Source organism: Hippopotamus amphibius, chromosome 5, assembly GCF_030028045.1.
Source record: "Hippopotamus amphibius kiboko isolate mHipAmp2 chromosome 5, mHipAmp2.hap2, whole genome shotgun sequence".
Lineage (NCBI taxonomy): Eukaryota > Metazoa > Chordata > Mammalia > Artiodactyla > Hippopotamidae > Hippopotamus > Hippopotamus amphibius.
In genome coordinates, this window is record NC_080190.1 from 16,612,745 (window position 1) to 16,633,993 (window position 21,249).

The 21,249-nt window shown below is 35.1% G+C and overlaps 1 protein-coding gene across 2 annotated transcripts in view; it reads right to left on the reverse strand.

The window, feature by feature from the left end:
* The window catches only part of ATRNL1 (attractin like 1), a 734,504-nt gene that overhangs the window by 550,272 nt on the left and 162,983 nt on the right, over positions 1-21,249 (reverse strand). For both annotated transcript variants that reach the window (XM_057736176.1, XM_057736177.1), the window contains exon 18: positions 9,498-9,716. In XM_057736176.1, coding sequence (XP_057592159.1) covers positions 9,498-9,716 — 219 coding nt within the window. The remainder of the gene's footprint in view (positions 1-9,497; positions 9,717-21,249) is intronic.

Here is a 21,249-nt window from a genome sequence, read left to right on the forward strand (position 1 = left end):
AGGGAGGGTGGCGGGGACTCGAGGGGGGGGAGTCAAGGAAGGGAGGGAATATGGGGATATGTGTATAAAAACAGATGATTGAACCTGGTGTACCCCCCCCAAAAAAAATTTAAAAAAAAAAAAGTTAAACTTTAAAAAAGGCTGTCAGATAATAAAATCTAGCATAAAAAAATAAAAAATAAAAAAGTGTTGTGCCTCAAATGATACCATTAAGACAGTGAAGAGAAAACCCACAGAATTAGGGAAAATATTTGAGAATCAAATCTCTGATAAGGATCTCATTCCCAGAACACATAAATAACTCTTACAATTCTACAATTTAAAAAAAAACAATTTAAAAGTGGGCAAATGATTTGAATAGACATTTTCCATAAAAAAGTATATGAGTAGCTAAAAAGCACAGGAAAAGAACATCATGAGTCATAAAGGAAATGCAAAACAAAACCACAATGAGTTACCACTTCACATCAACTATCGGTAATAAAGAAAATGATGGATATTAACCAATGTTGGTGAGGAGAGTAATTAGAAGCCTCATACACTGTTGGTGGTAATATAAAATGGTGCAGCAGTTCTGGGAAAAAAGTCTGGCAATTCTTTAAAAGGTTAAATATAGATTTATCATATGACTAAAAATTCAACTACTAAATACATACCAAAGAGAAATTAAAACACACTCACACAAAAACTTACATACGAATGTTTATAGCAACATTATCGTAACAGCAAAAGAGCAGGGATAAGCTGAAGAGCCATTAACTCATGAGGAATGAGTAGGTGGAATGCAATGTAATGTTATTCATCCATAAAATGAAGTAAAGGACTGACATACGCTACAATATGTACGAACCTTAAAAATGTAGGCTGAGTGAAAGAAGTCATACACTAAAAGACACATTTTATATGACTGCATTTAAATGAAACGTCCAGAATAGACAAATACAAAGAGAAATAAAGTAGATTGGTGGTTTTCAGGCATTAGAGGGAAGGATGAATAGGTAGTGACTGTTAAAGCGTATGGAGTTTTGTTTTGGGGTAAAGTGTTCTGGAATTATACGATGGTGATAGTTGCACACCTATTATACTAAAAACCACTGAATTGTACATATGAGTTATACGTCAATAAACTAAACAAAAATAGAACTAATTAGATGAGCTGAAAAAGAATTTACACAAATTCCTGCCATCTCTATATGTACAACATTCATAATATTACTTTATCCCTGCTCTCAACAAAAAAATACAATTTTTTCCCACCTTTTGAACATGAATTGGCATCAAGACTTTTTCAGAACAGCAGAATGCAGAAGTAATGGTATGGAAATTTCGAGCTTAGGCCTCGAGAGGCATACATATTCTGCTCTCTCCTTCTTGGAATTCTATTGTATCCTAAAAATATCATGTATACCATCTCAGTCTATACTACCAGAGGATAATAGGCCAAATACAGCAGAGAACTACCATTTGCAACTTAGGACCCCTAGATCAACCAGTCAGCTCAAACCACCAGGCGTGTGAGAAAAGAATTCTGAGATCATCCAAAACAAGTCAAGCTGCCAGATAACTGGAGCCACAAGAGAAAAATTAGGAGAGACTGGCAGAAGAACTGCCTAGCAGAATTCAGCAAAATAGATGATGCAGAATCATGTGTAAAATTGTTTTAATACAGTGAATCTGGTGTGCTATGTAAAATAATAATAAATAATTAAAACATAGATTTAAGAAAAAATTTGAAACATCTAAAGAAAGAATTAGTGAATTCAAATACAGATCAAAGGAGATGCAAGGATATAAAACACAGACAAGCCAGTAAGAAAAGTTAGGGATATGGAGAAAAAGCCTAACATAAGTGAAGCAAACTCTTAGAAATAGAGAGACACAATAGGACAGATGCAATATTTAAAGAGATAATGGCAGAAAACTTTATGAACATGATGAAAAACATCTACAGAGTAAACACACCACACAATTCATAGTCACAATTTAAAAAGGAAAGCTGATACTTAGGTACATCACACTAAAATTGCTGACATCCAAAAACTAAGAAAAAACATATTTTTTAAAAAGTCAGAGGGAAGAAAAAGATATTGCTTTCAAAGGAGAAACATAAAACTGACAGAGGAATTCTTGAGAGAAAGTAGAATCCAGAAGAAAAGGAAATTACATCTTCAAATTATTGAAAAAATATATCTAACAACTTAGAATGCTATTACCAGTAAAAATATCTTTCAAATATGAAGACACACACATACACAATAAAAACTTTTTCAGATGTATAAGAGCTAATTTGTAGCCCAACTGAGAAACACACTATTTTAAAATGTTACATAAAGTTCATCAAGCTAAAGAAATGTTATAGCAAAAGGAAATTCAGATCAATAGGGAAAAATGAAGATCACAGAAAATGGTCAATACATGGGTAAATAAAAAGATTTTTTTATCATTATGGTTTCTTTATAAGAAAATTATCTTTTTAAAGTAAAAACAATAATGTAATGTGTGGTTAATAACATATACAGAAGTAAAATATATGGCAATAATCACACAAAGGACAGGAAAAGCGAAAATGGAATTACACTTTTGTAATATTCTTACCTTATACATGAAGTAGTATAATATTGATTCAAGGTAGACTGTGATAAGATAAAGGTGACTATTACAATCACTACAGCAGTCACTAAAAAAAACACAAAAGAGGTATAGCTAAAAATCCAATAAAAGTGATAAAAATGGACTTTAAAAACACTCAATTAATCTAAAAAAAAGGCAAAAGAAGGAACAAACAACAGAGAAAAAACTAAAGGAAATTTTAAAAACCAGTACCATGATGGTAGGACTAAATTCAAATACCAATATTATATTAAATCTAAATTCACTAAACAGTTTGATAAAAGACAGAGATTATCAGAATAGATTTAAAAAACACAACAAAAAAAAAGCAAGATGTTTATGCTGCTTACAAGAGATTCATTGTAAATAAAACATATAGACAGAAAATTCCACTTCTGCCCATGAAGGCTTAACCACTGTGAGAATTGACCTCTAGTGTAAACAATAAGAAAACTAAACAAAATGTATGAAACAGCTACTTTCAAATATAACAGGCAGCTCAGGTATGGCATCCCTGAGAAAAAGAAAACAAAATATGACTGCCCTGACTTGCTACCTGGAGGCAGATTTGAGGATGCAGCCCAGTGAGGGAAACCCAAACCCTCATTTAGATGAGGAAACAAAGATCAAAGTTCAGGGAGGCCATAGTGGTTAGACTTTGTGGGGCAAAATACTAGAGAAGAGAGAGTTGCACACAGCAATCTGCAGCTGGGTACCCTTGAATGTTTGATTAAATAATGAATTGAACACAGTGTGAAACTCTATGAAGCTGGAGAAAGAACCACAAAAAACAGTAAGTAAAATAATGCCAGAAACTCACATAGGACTGGGAATAGCCTGCATTCCCACTAGCCAAAGTGGAGACACCTCGTAATACAAAGAGCACTGTATAGAGACCACAGAAAGGCACTGTCTTAGTAGTGGAAATAAATTAGCACTGAACTTAGGGCTGCTATATACAGACCATAATAAATATTAAAAACAATTTTTGAAGTAACATAACTGAACACCAGAATACAGTCCAACACACTAAAAGAAACAGAACAAAATTTAATAAGCTACAAAAAAACACAATGTCCAGGATAATACCATCAAAAATAACCAACCTGAAAATTTTGATCCATAATCAGTAAATATATATATATATGTATATATATATGCATACATACACACACATATATATGCCAATAGAAACAGAGAAAGAAATGGCATACCAGTTGGGATGAGTAGAGAAGGATTTTTAAAACTGCTATTAAAAGTATGCCCCATAGACTTGAGAATGCAGAGTAAAATATGAAACATAAGAATAGAAATGGAAAATATAAAAATGACTAAAATTCAATTTCTAAAGATGAAAAAATATATACAAAATTTAAAATAAATGTAATAAGGAAAGAACCACCTTTTCAACAAATGGTGCTTTTAGCCATGTGAGAAAGAATTAAGTTGGATCCCTATCGAAAACCACACACAAAAATTAACTCACAATGGATCAAAACCTAAATGTAAGAGCTAAAAAACTACTGAAGTCTAAAAAGAAAATATAGGTGAAAATCTTTGGGATCTTTTATTATACATGATTTCACAGGCACGAAAACAATAGCACAAGAAATAATACAAAAAATAGATAAGACATCATCAAAATTTAAAACCTTTGTGCTTCAAAGGGCACTATCAAGAAAATGAAAAGACAACCCAGAATGGGAGAAAATACTTGCAAATCAACCTTTGGTAAGGGACTTATATTCAGAATATATAAAGAACCCTTACAGTTCAACAATAAAAAGACAAATACCTCAATTAAACAACAGGCAAAGAATCTGACAGACATTTCACAAAAGAAGAAATACTAATAGGTAATAAACACGTGAAAAGATGCTCAACATTATTCGCCACCAAATAGTTGCAAGTCAAAACCACAATGAGCTACCACTTCCCACCCACAAGGGTGACTATAATCAAAATGATGTGAAATTGTGGTGTTGGTGAGGATGTAGACATCCAGTGCATTGTAACCCTCATGAACTGCTGTAGAAATGTAAAATAATATAGTTACAATTTGACCTAGATATTCCATTCCCAAAGTAATGAAAGTATGTCCACACATAAACCTGTACATGAACATTCATAGAAGCATTATTTTAAAAACCAAAAATTATAAACACTCAAATGTTCATCAACTGATGAATGAATAAACAAAATGTGGTATGTATTTATATAATGGAATATTATTTGGTAATTGAAAGAAATGAACTACTGCTATATGCCACAACACAGATAAAGACATTACACAGTGTGAAAGAAGCCAATCAAAAAAGACACCTGTAAGACTCAATTTATAAAGAATAGTCAGAGTAGGCAAATCCACAGGCTGACAAGGGTGGGGGGTTAATAGGCCGAGACTGCTAACAAATACAAGGTTTCTCTGGGAGATGATAAAAGTGTTTCTAAACTGATTGTAGTGGTGGTTGCATAACTCTGGGAATACACTAAAAACCACAGAGCTATACACCATGAATGGTGTGACCGTTAGTCTTCTGGGTCGATGAAGCGTACATCAGGTATTTAACACGACTGGCCTCCTCCTGAGTGTGGTAGTGACCCACACACCATGACGGGATAGTCATTCTGATGACTAGGTTATATTACACGGCACAGCTGGCTTTGAGAAAGCAACATCATCCTGGATGGACTCAGTCAGATGGTGTCTTAAAAGACATCGATCTCTACTTGAAGAAGGAGATTGAAAATGTGCGTAATCCCATTTCAGTTGTCGGGACTCTACATTGCGAGTTCTAGAGGTGGGGGGGGGGTGCTGGAGAGAAGGAGAGCATTCTTTAGGAGCCAAAGTTCTCACTGGCTGACAGTCACCTAGAAAACAGTCCCCTCGGCCCTACAGCTGCAAGGCCCTGAATTGGGCCAGCACATGCATGAGCCTGGAAGCAGATTCTTTTCTAGACAGCTGGTCAAGTATTTTGTAAAATGTCCTTCAGTTTGGGTTTGTCTGATGTTTTCTCATGACTAAACTGGGTTATGGATTTGGGGGCACAGAAATGAAGTGCCCTTCTCGCCACATCACATCAGGGAGTACATGATATTAACATGACCTAGTACGGGTGTTGTCAACCTTGATAACTTGCTTAAGGTGATGTCACCTTGCATCCTCCATTGTAAAGTTACAATTTTTCCCCTTCCACACTCTATTCATTAGAAGTGAGGCACCATGTCCAACTCACAATCAAAGGGAGAGAACTTAAGCTCCACTTCCTAGAGAAACAAGTGTCAAGGTACTTGTGGACATATGTTCAAACCACCACAGTAATTAATAAATATTTGAGGGGGATGCTTGGAAGCCAAGAGGGTGAATCAAAAATTATCCACACTCTGGCTATAAAATTTATTTTAATTAACTTTCAGAAACGACAAATACATCATTTTTTCAACATAATCTCCTTGCTTTTCAAAACACTTTGTCCACTTTGTCAACAAGCTTTCGTATTCCCTCATTAAAAACGTTTTAGGCTGAGCTGTGAGCCACGAATGCACCGCTGCCTTCACTTCTTCAACAGAAGTGAATCTTCATCCGCGTAGGGCTGCTTTCAGGGGACCAAACAGGTGAAAGTCCAATGGAGCAAGATCAGAACTATAGGGAGGATGCTTTAACATCTCAAAACAAAGTTTTTGGACAGTGTGGGCAGTGTGGGCAGAAGTATGCGGATGTGCACGATCATGCAAGATCACAAAGCCCTTGGATAGCAGTCCTCTGTGTTTAATTCAAAGTTTAGGCTTCAGCTCTTCAATAAGCATCTCTATCCATTTATACACACTTCTTCACGACAAACACTTTCTCCATACTGCACACAAAGTCTTCGATAAATTACGGCATCAGGTACACCCTCAGACCACAAAAAACGAATCACTGCATGCTGCCCTTCTTTTGTGAAAACCACAAGTGGGGCATCCAGTTTTGCTCGCACCGCAGTTAGAAATGAACTGATATAACACGTTCACATCTGCACAGCAGTGACTGGGGAAACAGTAGCCTTGAACAGAAAGCACTTGATAAGACAGTGTGGGCAAGAGAAGTTCTAATATAACTGGAGTGCCGGTAAGTTTTGATTCACCTTCGTATTTTATTTCTCCTTAAAGTTTCACTCACTAATTTGAACATTCTTAAGTAGATTATTCTTACAGCACTTATTACTGTAGGGTTCTAAGTATTTTTATTTCGCTCATTCATTCTACCTTTATTATTTGGAATTTTCTGTAAGGAATATTTATCCATTCTCACCCGTTTATTATCTATTCAATCATTTAAATCAGTATAGAATTATGGGTATGTATTCTGTTCTTTGGGATACAGTCCAATACAGTCATTATTTTTTGCCCACATTTGACCCATTAAGAACTCTTTCAGGTTGGCTGTGTCCCTTTGACATGCTTCCATCCTCCTTTTTTTTGTTCTGAGCACTTTCTTACTTTCTGGCACTAAACAATACTTCGGGCTCATCTTGTATTCTCCCTGCCCCAGCCCTAGAATCAGCCATGACTCCAGAGAGCCCTGGCTCCTTTCATTGGAAAATGGTATTTGAAACCAGGATGTGGGCACTGAATGTGCTCATTGCTACTGGGGCATCATGGCTTCTAGGCCCTTTTGGAGAACTGAGCCAGAAAACATATGTATATATACATCTATGTATACATATTAAATATTAAAATAAACCTGAATCCATGCTTATACTCTAAGCCAATGCCACAGGGTTTTTTTAATTTCTTTTCTTTTTTTTATTTTGGCCCCACGGTGTGGCATGTGGGATCTTAGTTCCCTGACTAGGGATCGAATCCATGCCCCCTGCAGTGGAAGCTAGGAATCCTAACCACTGGACCACCAGGGAATTCCCCACAGGGTTTTTTACAGTCTTCACTCTTTGCATATTTTTAACTTCTTTCTCTGACATTGGGAAACCTGGCTCACATTAAACACAATTAATGTATGTATTTGTCCAAACCTAGTAAACATATAAAGTATTTTTAGAATTGTTAATCTGTACCATGTGAGAAACAAATTTACCAATCAGAATATAATGTTTATGTAGGTTTTTTTCTTTAGCTTTACAGGATCCAGTCAAAACACTATTTTCCAAGGTTACTTAGGTCAGCTCATTATTTTGATGAGGTTATGGCACTTGCAACACAGTTAAACTTATTTGTCACAGTTTTCATTACTTCTGTGATCCCCTAACATGCTGGTGGACTTTTTTTTTAATTTGCAGTCAGGAAAGTTCATTCTTTGTGGTGTACAGTATGGTTTGACAAATGCATAGAGTCATTACGAACTACCGCAGTATCATAAAGAACAGTTGCACAACCCAAAAAGTTCCATCATGAGGCCCTCCTGAAGGCAATCCCTACTTTTACTACTTCTGGCAAATAATTGCTCTCTTCCATCTCCATAGTACAACACACAGCCTTTCAGTCTGGCTTCTTTCACTAAGTAAAATGTAGCTAAGATTCAGCCATGCTGTTGTATGAATCAATAGTTTGCCACTCTTCTTGGTTTTCATATATTCTAAAGTTTTTGCAGAAGTACCATATTCCCTTAGTCCATCTGGTTTCAGTGCAGCACACTGTCAATGCCTCGCTTAAAGCAATTTTTGCAGTATATCCCTACTTTTCTGCCCCAGAATGCTCACTAGTATCAGGATAAGCTATTAATCAGACATGCTGGCAACAGCTCAGAAGTACAATACCCCCAGAGGCATCACTCAGTGATCGGTGGAAGAGAGTTAGTGGATAAGTGCCGCACCCCCCAATCCTTCAGTGGGTTCACTCTGAGGACCATTCTGCATAGTTCTTCATAGGTCCCCAGTGGGTCTGAGTTCAAATTTCCCAGTATAGTAGCCAGCCTAATAATGCACATATTACTGGTTTTTCTCTCTTATTTGAAACTTTCTAGTCCCTCAATTGTGCTTCCTAGGTTCATCCTGTAAATAAACTATCTCACCCAAGTCCTTGTGTCTTCTGGAACACTCTTTCCCCAGACAGCCCCATGATTCACTCCCTCATTGACCTGAAGTGTTTACTAACCGTTACTTCTAAGTAAGATCTTCTTGTACCACTCTGTTTTAAATTGCAAGTTTTATCCCCTTTCCTTGCTTTATTTAATAGCACTTCTCACCATCTAACTTCATATACATATGTATGTGTGAGTAATTAATTTTATTAATTTCAATTAGAGTACAGGCTCAACTGATGCAGTGATTTTAGTCAACTTTTTAAATTGTTATGTCTCTAGCATGTAAAACACTCTGCACATAGTAGGCACTCAATAAAAATATACTGAATGAATTAATTTTTCAAGAAGGTTGATTTTATTCCATATAAGAATAGACTTCCTGTTTTAAAAACGCTAAAAACTTTACTGATCTTCAAAATTGAAAGATCTGAAGGTAAAATGACCTTGATTTTCAAGGTCAAATGACTCTATCATGGATATTATACAAAATAGTCCCACACTTAGCATGAAGCTTGACTGGATCCTCTGAGTTGCCTTTCAATTCTAAGATATTATAATGTTATAAACAATAAAAGACTATACTACAGTATAGAAATTTGTTATGGAACCAGTATTTTTTTTTCCTTTTAATAGGTCACATGATACCAAATCTAACAATTATATACTATGCATCTGGTTAGTCTATTTAATGATTCCAAACATAATAACACCTGTAGAACAAACATGGATATAGGAAAGAGTTTTTTTAATCCTTTAAATTTGAGTCTCATTTTCATTGTTCTCTTTTTCTAAATCTTTATTATAAGAAAGGAAAGTAATTCTTGGTGTCCTTGAGCAGAAGCTAAAATTGCTTTCATCACATGTTTATTACCTGGACACTGGATAAAGGACCACTCATAGTTCTTCTCTTTAGGACAAAGACTGGTGTCAAGAACCATCTCGTTAGTATGCATTCCCACAAGCTTCATTGGTCCCCGGGAAGACCCTTCAACACAGTGTCCTCTTCCTGTATTAGTAGGATCGTTGCACCAGCCACATCCAGGCTGTTCTAAACATTGTCCACAGGTTCTCAGTCCAGAACAATTTTGAGCTGCATGGCAGGAACATTATTAACAAATATGTTATATGACTTTACAATTCAAATAGAATTGCAAGCTAATGGAAAAATAAATATGATCTGAAAAAAGAGAGTAAAAGGTCATCTATAGTTAATGTAAACATTTTTTGTAATAATAAGGAACAGCAATTACTTCAAAAGCAAATAAAATATGCACTATGAACAAGAGGAGATGAATGAACTGACTTGAGGGTAAAAAAGGGGTGGTACCATGACAAAGAAAAGTGAAGATTTAAATACTCCTGAGAACTTTGCCGGTATTAGGACCTTCTGGGAACTGATCCAGGGGCCTACAGGCCACATTTACCATTGTCTGTGATATAGAGCAATGTTAGCTGTTCTTGTTGTGCTTAGGGAGGGCCTTCAAGGGAAAACTCTGCATCTGCCTGTGAATGTCCAGTGTAAATCATGCTTCCCTACTCCCTGAGATAGCTGAACCCTCATGGACAATTCTCTTCCCAAGGGTGCAAGATACTAGCATTTGCCTGCCATGTGATGTTTAAAAACCGTCTCACTCAGAGCCAAACAGAATGGGAATATGGATACTGGATACTCTGTCTTAGCAGGCAACCAGCAGGACACGTTCTCTCTGACTTTCAAGGCTACAGAATATCATCTCAAGGCTCACTCACTGAAGCCCAACCTTTTTTTTTTGTTTAACTGATGAATATACTATGAGCCTCAACAAAGTCTACGAATATTGTGATGCCTTTTCCAAGGATGAACATACTACAGTCTGCCAACATACTCACAACAGTTACTATATGATGTTCTGGATTTTTAATTCACAATCATAGTACTTTTTTAATTAGTTTCACTGATGCTTTACTAGAAAAGGCACAATTTTGTCTTGGGAATTATTTATCCACAGAAGATAGTGCATAGGTATGAAAATGAAAGATGAATGATGCCTTCCAGTCACATGCTAGAAAAACCTCAGAGGAAAAAAAAACCAGTAGACTTCTGGCAGTCTCAATTTCATTTTTTTCGTGGTAATAACTTAATTGCCATTCAGCGTTTTGATATAACTGGAAACAGAAATGTTCCTCAGAAAGCTGCAATAAGAACAATGCAAGCTTCTCGGTGAACATCAGGAACTCAATATAGTAGAGTGTGCAGGGATAACAGAATATTGGATTAAAGAATTCATCAATTTCAGTATGATTTGTTGTTATGAATTTTTTCAGTGCTGAGCATTTCAGAGACTGGATGTAAGAAAGTGAAGAATGACTACCATCTCCCATATTTCCTTAATAACAAATTTAAAAGGAAGAACATTCTTTGAGTCATTGAACACAAGTGATTAATGTTAACCCTGTAGATAAAAAATTCAATGACATGAACATACTTCTTTTTGAAAACTTTTTTCAGCAGTAAACAGCATTAAACAGCACTTCATTTAAAATATCCTTATATAACTGAACATTTTCTATATTACCATACTCCTCCTTAGACTTTTTGCTGTGAAATATTTCTCTTTGATCTGTGACTGTAGCTAGCCCACAGTATCTCTGACTAGATTATTCTAATGGTCTTCGAAACTATATTGGGTTGCTATGAAATCAATGGGAAATAATGTAAAATATCAAATTAGGTATACTGTCTTGACATTCTAGTTATTTACTACCATGTAATGAACTGAAGTAAGTCTAGGTCTCACCCAGAATAAATCTAGGCTTTATATTTATAGTTGATAGATATCTCCTAGGAAAATAAAATTTATTTTAGGATCATCTTTTTAAGGAAAGATAGCCAATCAAATGTCTTGAAGAAGCATAACGCACAAATTAAACCTAAACTGGTCTCAAACACAGCATAACTCTTACTGCTTTCCAAACAACTGGGTAAATCGTAGATGAAAGAATCCTTCCTTTCTTGCACTGGCTGAACGACAAACTATTAATGGTCGGTTTATCTATTAGACTTTAAGCTTTAATAGTGGGTTACAAAATGTCATTCAGAGCAACAGGCTTTTCTCTTATATTTTATTTTATATATGAAACTATTACAAAAGGTAATGTTAGTTCAGTTATTGCTCAAGAGTAGAGAGCAACGTGCATTGCTGAAAAATTGACAGAATATTCATTCTTTAGCATGTAATGGTGACTAAAAAACTGAAAGACTCTAATGTTCTTTCTTTTCTTACAGAAAACAATAATACAGGAAAGCTTTTGTAGGCTGTGCTATTTTGACTAAGTTATGGCTAATCTGGAGACTCTGTGTGAGCTGTAAGTAATCAGAACAATCATCATTATTTTACTTATTTATTTTTGGCTTTTTGAAACATTAACTTCTATAATATCCAATATGGTTTCTGAAATGTGTAAGAGTTTGAAAAAATCAATTTGTAAGAAATAATATCACCAAATGATTACTGCAGATTTCTGGTTTCCAGTCTAGCATGGAGGGAGCTTAGAAGTCACCACTCCAACCTAACAAAAAGTAAAAATCAGCACAAACTGAAAAATCAACAACTCTTCTTAGATCCATCAGACAAGTGAGGTCGCAGGGCAAACCACAGCACCCAAAATTGGAGAAACAGAGAACAGGATACAGAGAATCATGGTTAACTGGCATAGAAACCTCTGCAGGATCCAGTGCCAGGGTAAGAAAACCTGAACTGTAACGAATGAATTGCTGAAATCGCAGTGTGGACAACTCTGAGAGTTCAAATGTCCAGGGGGACCCAGTTATAGGAGGACCCCCTGCATTTTCATAAGTTTGACCTCCAGGAGCTCTAACAGGTCCTCACAGTGAATATCAAACAAAAACCCCCTTGTGCTTCCAGCATGGGGAGGGGAAAAAGAACAATTCTGAAATATGCCAGATCATTGTTCCTCTTACCAAGGCTTGGAGAAATGATTTAACAGACCCTAAACTGCTGGGGTTTTACCAGAGCCTAACTGACCTGGCTAAAGGGAAATAACCAACTCTAGCCTGCTCTAACCAACTCTAGCCTGCTCTAGTCTCTCATGTTGGAGGGGAGAGAAATATACAACTTCAGCTCCCTCGGGGCATGCTGCTTCATCTAAGAGAGGAAAAAAAATAACTGAGAAGCACTAGTGAAGTGAAGTTCACAGAACAGTATGGGGCACAGGCTCACCAAAAGAATGAGACCTAATCATAGGTTACTGTATGAATACTAGAGAATACCCCCCCCCCCCACCAATACCCTACTACTACATTACTAAAAGCCTATTTACAGCAATTTCTTTTACCCATCCATCATATCTGACTATCAAAAAAAAAACTACAAGGAATACCAAAAGGCAAAAAACACAATTTAAAGAGACAAAGCAAGCATCAGACCAGACATGGCAGCGATGTTGGAATAATCAGACCAGGAATTTAAAACAACTATGATTAATACACTAAAGGCTCTAAACAGATAAAGTAGACAGCATGCAAGAAGAGATGGGCAATGAAAGCACAACTGTGTTAACTCCTAGAATATAACATACAAGAAAATCTAGATGACCTTGGGTTTGGTGATGACATTTCAGTTTGACACCAAAAGCACAATTCATGAAAGAAGGAACTGGTAAATCTGATTTTGTTAAAATTTAAATTTAAATTTCTGCTATGCAAAAGATACTGTCAAAAGAATGCAAAGACAAACCACAGAGTGGAAGGAAATATTCAGAAAAGACGCATCTGATAAAGGACTGTTTTTCAAAATACATAAAGAACTTCAAAAAAAATAAGAAAACAAACAACTCAATTTTTTAAAATGGACAGGGAAGTAGGGAGGGACAAGATATGGACATGGGATTAAGAGATACAAACTATCTCGTAGAAAATAGATATGCAACAAGTATATATTGTATAGCACAGGGAAATAGAGCCATTATTTCACAATAACTTTAAATAGAGTATAATCTATAAAAATACTGAATTACTATGCTGTCCACCTGAAACTAATATAATATTGTAAATCAACTATACTTCAATAAAAAAACATAATGGGCAAAATACCTGAACAGACACCTCACCAAAGAACATATACAGATGGCAAATATGAAAAGATGCTCCACATGCTTTGTGATCAGAGAACTAGAAACTAAAACAACGAGATACCATTATAGACCTATTAGCATGGCCAAAATTCAAAACACTGGCAACACCAAATGCTTACAAGTATGTGGAATGTGAAGAAACAGGAACTCTCATTCATTACTGATGGGAATACAAAATACAGCCACTTTGAAAGACAGTCTAGTGGTTTGTTTCTCATTTACAAAGAAAAGGTTCCTTTGAGTTTCATTTCCTAAAAAACTTCAAATGATCACTGAAACAACTTTCTAAGAGTAACATAAACTTAGAGCATTTCTAATACAGTTCTATTTATAACTATAAAATGGTTTTAAAGACTTACTACTGTCAAAGGTTTAGTGAATAACTAGACACATGTAGCACAAAAAGATAATAAAAATCTATTACATGTAATTCACACTAAAAAAATATAAAGTTAAAGGCAAAGCATGACAAAACCATTGCTCAAAAGCTTACATCTTTGAAACAGTAACACTCTGCTGCTAAAAGCACTTGGATTTTGAGCAAGAATGTCATCTTCATTCCTAGCCCCTATTTTATTTCCTGGCATTTCCTCACTGCTCAGTAAATGTTTACTGGTTAAAAACATGGAAAAGAATTAAATGTAATAGAGAAGCAGTTTGTTTTTCATAAGGAGTGGGTCACTGCCAGGTAAATACTACTTCCAAAAAACATAAGGGCTGCCTGAGGCAAAGTAAAATGCCCCTCTTCCCCACAAGGATGCACAGGGCATGTAATTTTAAAAGCTATGGAACAAAAATAACTGCTATTAGACATCATCAGTTCAAATGAGCTATACATATAGCCACAGGGAAGGCAAATGAGACAATAGACATAATAGTGAAAGAAAAGACCTATGGAGATGAAAAATCCAGCAGACTAAACTAACTGCTCAAGGAATAAACTGCAGAAGTAGAAAATAAGCCTCTACAACAATGAAAAAAAACAAAAGAAGCAAAAGATCAAAAGCAAGAGATGCCAAAGCAGAACTAAAGAAGTGACCCATGCATGTCTAGCTGACAATCACACCAGCAACAGTTATCATCATTTAGTTCATCGGCAGTAAAAATGCAATTCATACCTCTGTTCAAATAGTTAATCATTTTTAATTTACCCTTCAAAAAATGCAGTTACAATTTTTACAGGGGAATTACAAGGTTCTCAAGAAATTCACTTTAAATAGATAAAAAGCCCCAAATTTTTAAAAACCATATAAAGGAAAAATATCTGAATCTCAGCAATCAGAGATGGAAGTACAAGTGAATTTAAGAGATATTGAGCTTGTAGGTGGATCAAGATGGCAGAGTGGAGCTCACCTCCCCCACAAACACATCAAAAATACATCTACAAGTGGAACAACTTTCACAGAAAACTAACTGGAAACTGGCAAAAGAGCTCTTATACAACCAAAGCTGTAAGAAAGATCCCCAAGTAACTGGGTAGGGCAGAAAAAAAATAAAAATAAAAAAGGCATCAGCCCTTAGAGGGCCAGGACAGGGAGGGTGGGAGGGAGTCGCAGGAGGGAGTAGATATGGGGATATATATATAAATACAGCTGATTCACTTTGGTGTATGTCAAAAGCTGGTACAAGAATGTGAAGTAATTATATTCCAATAAAGAACTTAAAAAAAATCTCAAAAAAAAATAAGTTATTGATTAAAGAGAAATGGACAGATAAAAAAAAAGGCATCAGGACAGAATCGACAGCCATGGGAGGAATCTGTGAAGGAGGGAGGGTATGCATGGACAGGTCCTTGCCCTGCAAAGCCCTGCTACAAGCTGCAAGGAGCCTGGACTCTGCTCAGAAAGAGCATGCACCTGCTGGCTTCCTAGATATCTGGGCAGAGAGACTGGCACTGACTGCTGCCACTTCACCAGACTTCCTGAAAGGGAAAAACCAGCAACCTAGGATACTCTATCCAGCAAGATCATCATTTAGAATAAAAGAAGAGATAAAGAACTTCTTATACAAGCAAAAAAAAGAATATAGCAATACTAAACATAACCTAAAAGAAATATTGAAATAAATACTCTCTAAATAAAAAAGAAGCAAGAATCTACAGGAAAGGGAAAAATCACAACAGGAAAGGCAAAAACATAACAGAATTTATCACTTAAATAAGCCAGTACATAGATTAAAAAACAATCAAAAAATTTTTGTAAAAGCAATTATAACTACAGTTAACAGAAGAAGGATAAACATGAAAATGTAATAAGATAGGACATCAAAATCACAAAATGTGGGGAAGGGGAGTAAAAAACTTCAGATTTTTTAGAATATGTTTAAACTTATATGACTATGTCTAAAGCAAGTAGACGTAGTTATGGGTTAACATACTTTAAAACCAGGATAATCACAAATTAAAAACATAGAGTACATTCACAAAAAAAGAAAAAGAAACAAACAGAATACAAAAGGAAACCATCAAATCATAAATGGAAAAACAAAAAGAAAAAATGAACTTAGAAGAACTACAAAATCAACCGGAAAACAAGGTTTAAAATGTCAATAAGTAATACTTATCACTAATTAGCTTAGGGATTTCCCTGGTAGTGCAGTGATTAAGAATCCACCTGCCAATGCAGGGGAAATGGGTTCGAGCCCTGGTCCAGGAAGATCCCCCATGCTGCAGAGCAACTAAGATAATGGGCCACAACTACTGAGCATGTGCTCTAGAGCCCTAGGGCCACACTACTGGGCCCATGTGCTGCAACTACTGAAGACTGTGTGGCTAGAGCCTGTTCTCTGCAACAAGAGAAGCCACTGCAATGAGAAGCTCACACACTGCAACGAAGAGCAGCCCCTGCTTGCCACAACTAGACAAAGCCTGCTCATAGCAACAAAAAATTAATGCAGCCAAAAATAAATAAATTTAAAATAAAATAAAAATAAGAATTAAAGAGATGTAAATAATATTTTAAAAAAATAATTAGCTTAAATGTTAATGGAATAAATGCTCCAATCAAAAGACACAGAGTGGCAGATTGGATTAAAAAACAAGAACCCACAATGTGCTGCCTACAAGAGATGACTCACTTTACTGTGAAAGACACACATACATTGAAAGTGAGGGGATGGAAAAAGATACTTTATGTAAGTGGAAATGACAAGAAAGTGGGGGTAGCAATACTCATATCAGACAAAATATACTTCAAAAGAAAGTCCATAAAGACAAAGAAGGACACTATATAATGATAAAGGGATCAATACAAGAAGAGGACATTACACTCATTAACATATATGCACCCAATACAGGCACACCTAAGTACATAAAACAAATACTAAGGGACATAAAGCCAAAAATTAAGAGAAAAACAATAACAGTAGGAGAGTTTTAACACCTCTCTGACATCAAAGTACAGATCTTCCAAACAGAAAATCAACAAGGCAAGAGAGATCCTAAATGACACAACAGAACAGTTGGACTTAATTGATATCTACAGGACATTACATCCAAAAAGACCAAAATACACATTTTTTTCAAGCACACAATGAACATTCTCTAAGATAGACCACATACTAGTACACAAAACAAGCCTCAACAAATTTAACAGGATAGAAATTATTTCAAGCATCTTTTCTGATCACAACGGTATGAAACTAGAACTCAACAACAGAAAGGAAAACGAGGAAAAAAAGATCACATGAAGACTAAAAAGCATGCTATTAAAAAAACAATGAGTCAATGATGAAATGAAAGAGGAAATCAGAAAATACCTTGAGACAAATAACAACAAAACACAACCTTACAAAATCTATGAGCTGCATCAAAAGCAGTCCTAAGAGGAAAGTTCATAGCAACACAGGCCTTCCTCGAGAAACAAGAAAAATCTCAAATAAACAACATAACTTACCACCTAAAAGTATTAGGAAAAGAATAAACAAAACCTAAAGTCATCAGAAAGAAGGGATAAAGATCAGAGAGGAAATAAAAGAGACCAAAAAATAATAATAATAATAGAAAAAATGAATAAAACCAAGAACTGGTTTTTTTGCAAAGATAAAATTGAAAACCTCTAGCCAGGTGCACCAGGAAGAAAAGAGAGAGGACTAAAATAAATAAAATAAGAAGTGAAAGAATATAAATAACAACTGATACTGCAGAAATACAAAAAATCATAAGAGAATAAAAGAAAAAGTCATATAAATATGAAGTTACATACCAACAAACTGGACAACCTACTTGAAATGGAAAGGTTTTAGAAACATAAAGCCTACCAAACTTGAGTCAAGAAGAAACAGATAATTTGAACAGACTGATCACCAGAAGTGAAACAGAATCTGTAAAAAAACAAAAACAAACAAAAACTCCCTGCAAACAAAAATCCGGCACCAGACAGCTTCACTGGGGAGTCTATTGAACATACAAAGAATTTATACCCATCCTCCTCAAACCACGCCAAAAGATTGAAGAGGAGGGAACACTCCCAAAGTCATTCTATGAAGCCACCATCACTCTGATACCAAAACCAGATAAAGACACTATATAAAAAAAGAAAGTTACAAGCCAGTATCTTTGAGAAATATAGATGCAAAAATCCTCAAAAAAAATAGCAAACTGAATCCAACAATATGTAAAATGAATCATAACACCATGATCAAGGTGGATTCATTACAGGGTTGCAAGGATGGTTCAACATACACAAGTCAATCAATGTGATACACCCAATCAACAAAAGATAAAAACCACATGATCATTTCAATAGACACAGAAAAAGCATTTGATAAAATTCAGCATCCATTCATGATAAAGACTCTCATTAAACTGGGTACAGAAAGAAGATATCTCAGCATAATAAAAGCCATTTACAACAAAACATAAGCCAACAGAATATTAATGTTGAAAAGGTGAAAGCCTTCTTGCTAAATTCAGGAACAAGACAAGTATGCTCACTTTCACTACTTGTATTCAACATAGTATTGGAAGTCCTAGCCACAGCAATCAGACAAAAATTGGAAACAAAGACATAAAATTGTCATTATTTGCAGATGACATTATACTCTATACACGGAACCCTAAAAACTCCATATAAAAACTATTAGATTTAATAAATAAATTCAGCAAGGTAGCAGGATACAAGATTAACATATAGAAATCTGTTGCATTTCTTTACACTAACAATGAAATATCAGAAAGTGAAAGTGAAAAAAAATCTTGCTTAAAATTGCATCAAAAAAACTAAAATAGCTAGGAATAAACTTAACCAAGGAGGTAAAAGACCTACACACTGAAAACTATAGAACACTGATAAAGGAAACTGAAAATGATTCAAAGAAATTAAAAGATATCCCACACTCTTGGAGTATAAAACTTAATATTATTAAAATAACCATACCATCCAAACCAATCTATAGATTTAATGCAATCCCTATCAAAATACACATGACAGAAACAAATACATTGAATCCTATTGATTTTGCTAACAACAAAAAAAAATACACATGACATTTTTCACAGAACTAGAACAAATAATCCTAAAATGTATATTGAACCACAAAAGACCCAGAATTGCCAAAGCAATCCTGAGGAAAAAGAACAAAGCTGGAAGCATGACCTTCTCAGACTTCAGACAATACTACAAAGCTAAGTAATCAAAACAGCGTGGTATTAGCACAAAAGCAGACATATGGATCAATGTAACAGAACAGAGAGCCCAGAAATAAACTCACACACCTGCAGCCAATTAACCTATGACAAAGGAGGCAAGAATATACAATGGAGAAAAGACAGTCCCTTCACAAGTGATGCTGGGAAAGCAGGACAGCTACATGTAAATCCATGAAATTAGAAAAATCCCCCACACCATATATAAAAACAAACTCAAAATGGTTTAAAAACCCAAATATAAAACATAACACCATAAAACTTCTAGAAGAGAACATAGGCAACACATTCTCTGATATAAATCATATCAATGTTTTCTTAGGTCAGTCTCCCAACACAAAAGAATTAAAAGCAAAGATAAAAAAGTGGGACCTAGTCAAACTTAAAAGCTTTTGCACAGCAAAGGAAATCATCAACAAAACGAAAAGGCAACCTACAGAATGGGAGAAAATATCTGCAAACAATGTGACCAAGAAGGGGTTAATATCTAAAATATACAAAAAGCTCATACAACTCAATAACAAAAGAACAAACAACTTAAAAAGTAAGCAGAAGACCTAAACAGACATCTCTCCAAAGATGATATAGAGATGGCCAACAGGCACATGAAAAGATGCTCAACATCACTAACCAACAGAGAAATGTAAATCAAAGCCACAATGAGGTATCACCTCATACCAGTCAGAATGGTCATCATCAAAAAGTATACAAATAATAAATGCTGGAGAGGATGTGGAGAAAAGGAAACCCTCCTACACTGTTGGTGGGAATGAAATTGGTGCAGTCATTACGGAAAACAGTATGGAGGTTCCTTAAAAACTAAAAACAGAGCTACCATATGATCCAGCAACCCCACTCCTGGGCGTATACCCAGAAAAGACAAAAATACTAACTTGAAAAGATATGTGCACCCCAATGTTCACAGCAACATTATTTATAATAGCCAAGACAAGGAAACAACCCAAGTGCCCATCAAGAAGTGATTGGATGATTGACTTAGGAAGATATGCGGGGGTGTGTGTGCATGTGTGTATGTATACATGTGTGTATATATATATATATATATACACACACTACTCAGCCATAAAAAATAGAATGAAATATTGCCATTTGCAGGAACACGGATGGACCCAAAGATTATCATACTAAGTTAAGTCAGACAGAGAAAGACAAATATTACATGATATCACTTATATGTGGAATCTTAAAAAAAATGAATCTGTATACAAAACAGAAATAGAATCACAGACAGAAAATGAACTTATGGTTACCAAAGATGAAGGGGGGGAGGTGGGGGGGATAAATTTGGAGTTATGGGATTAACAGATACAAACTACTATACATAAAACAGATAAGCAACAAGGATTTCCTATACAGCACAGGGAACTATATTCAATATCTTGTAATAACCTATAATGGAAAATAATCTGAAAATATATATATATGTGTGTGTGTGTATATATATATATATATATATATATATATATATATATATATATAAAATTCAATCACTTTGCTATATACCTGAAAATAACACAATATTGTAAATCAACTATACTCCAATTAAAAAATGCAAAAACAAGAGATATAGATATATATCCAAAAATTCCAATGACTATTTTAAGATTTCCAATAAGAGTAAATAGAAAACAAATAATCTGACATTAAGGAAAATTTTTAGCAGATGAAGAAAAACTACTCCAGATTAAAAGAGCCAATGAGAATCCATTTTTGAAATCCACATCAACTACTATAAAACTGAATTGAAATAAACTGCAAAATTTTGAGCGCCAAGGATAAAGAGAATAGCCTTAAAAGCGCTCAAAGAAAGGAAAAAAAAAAAAAA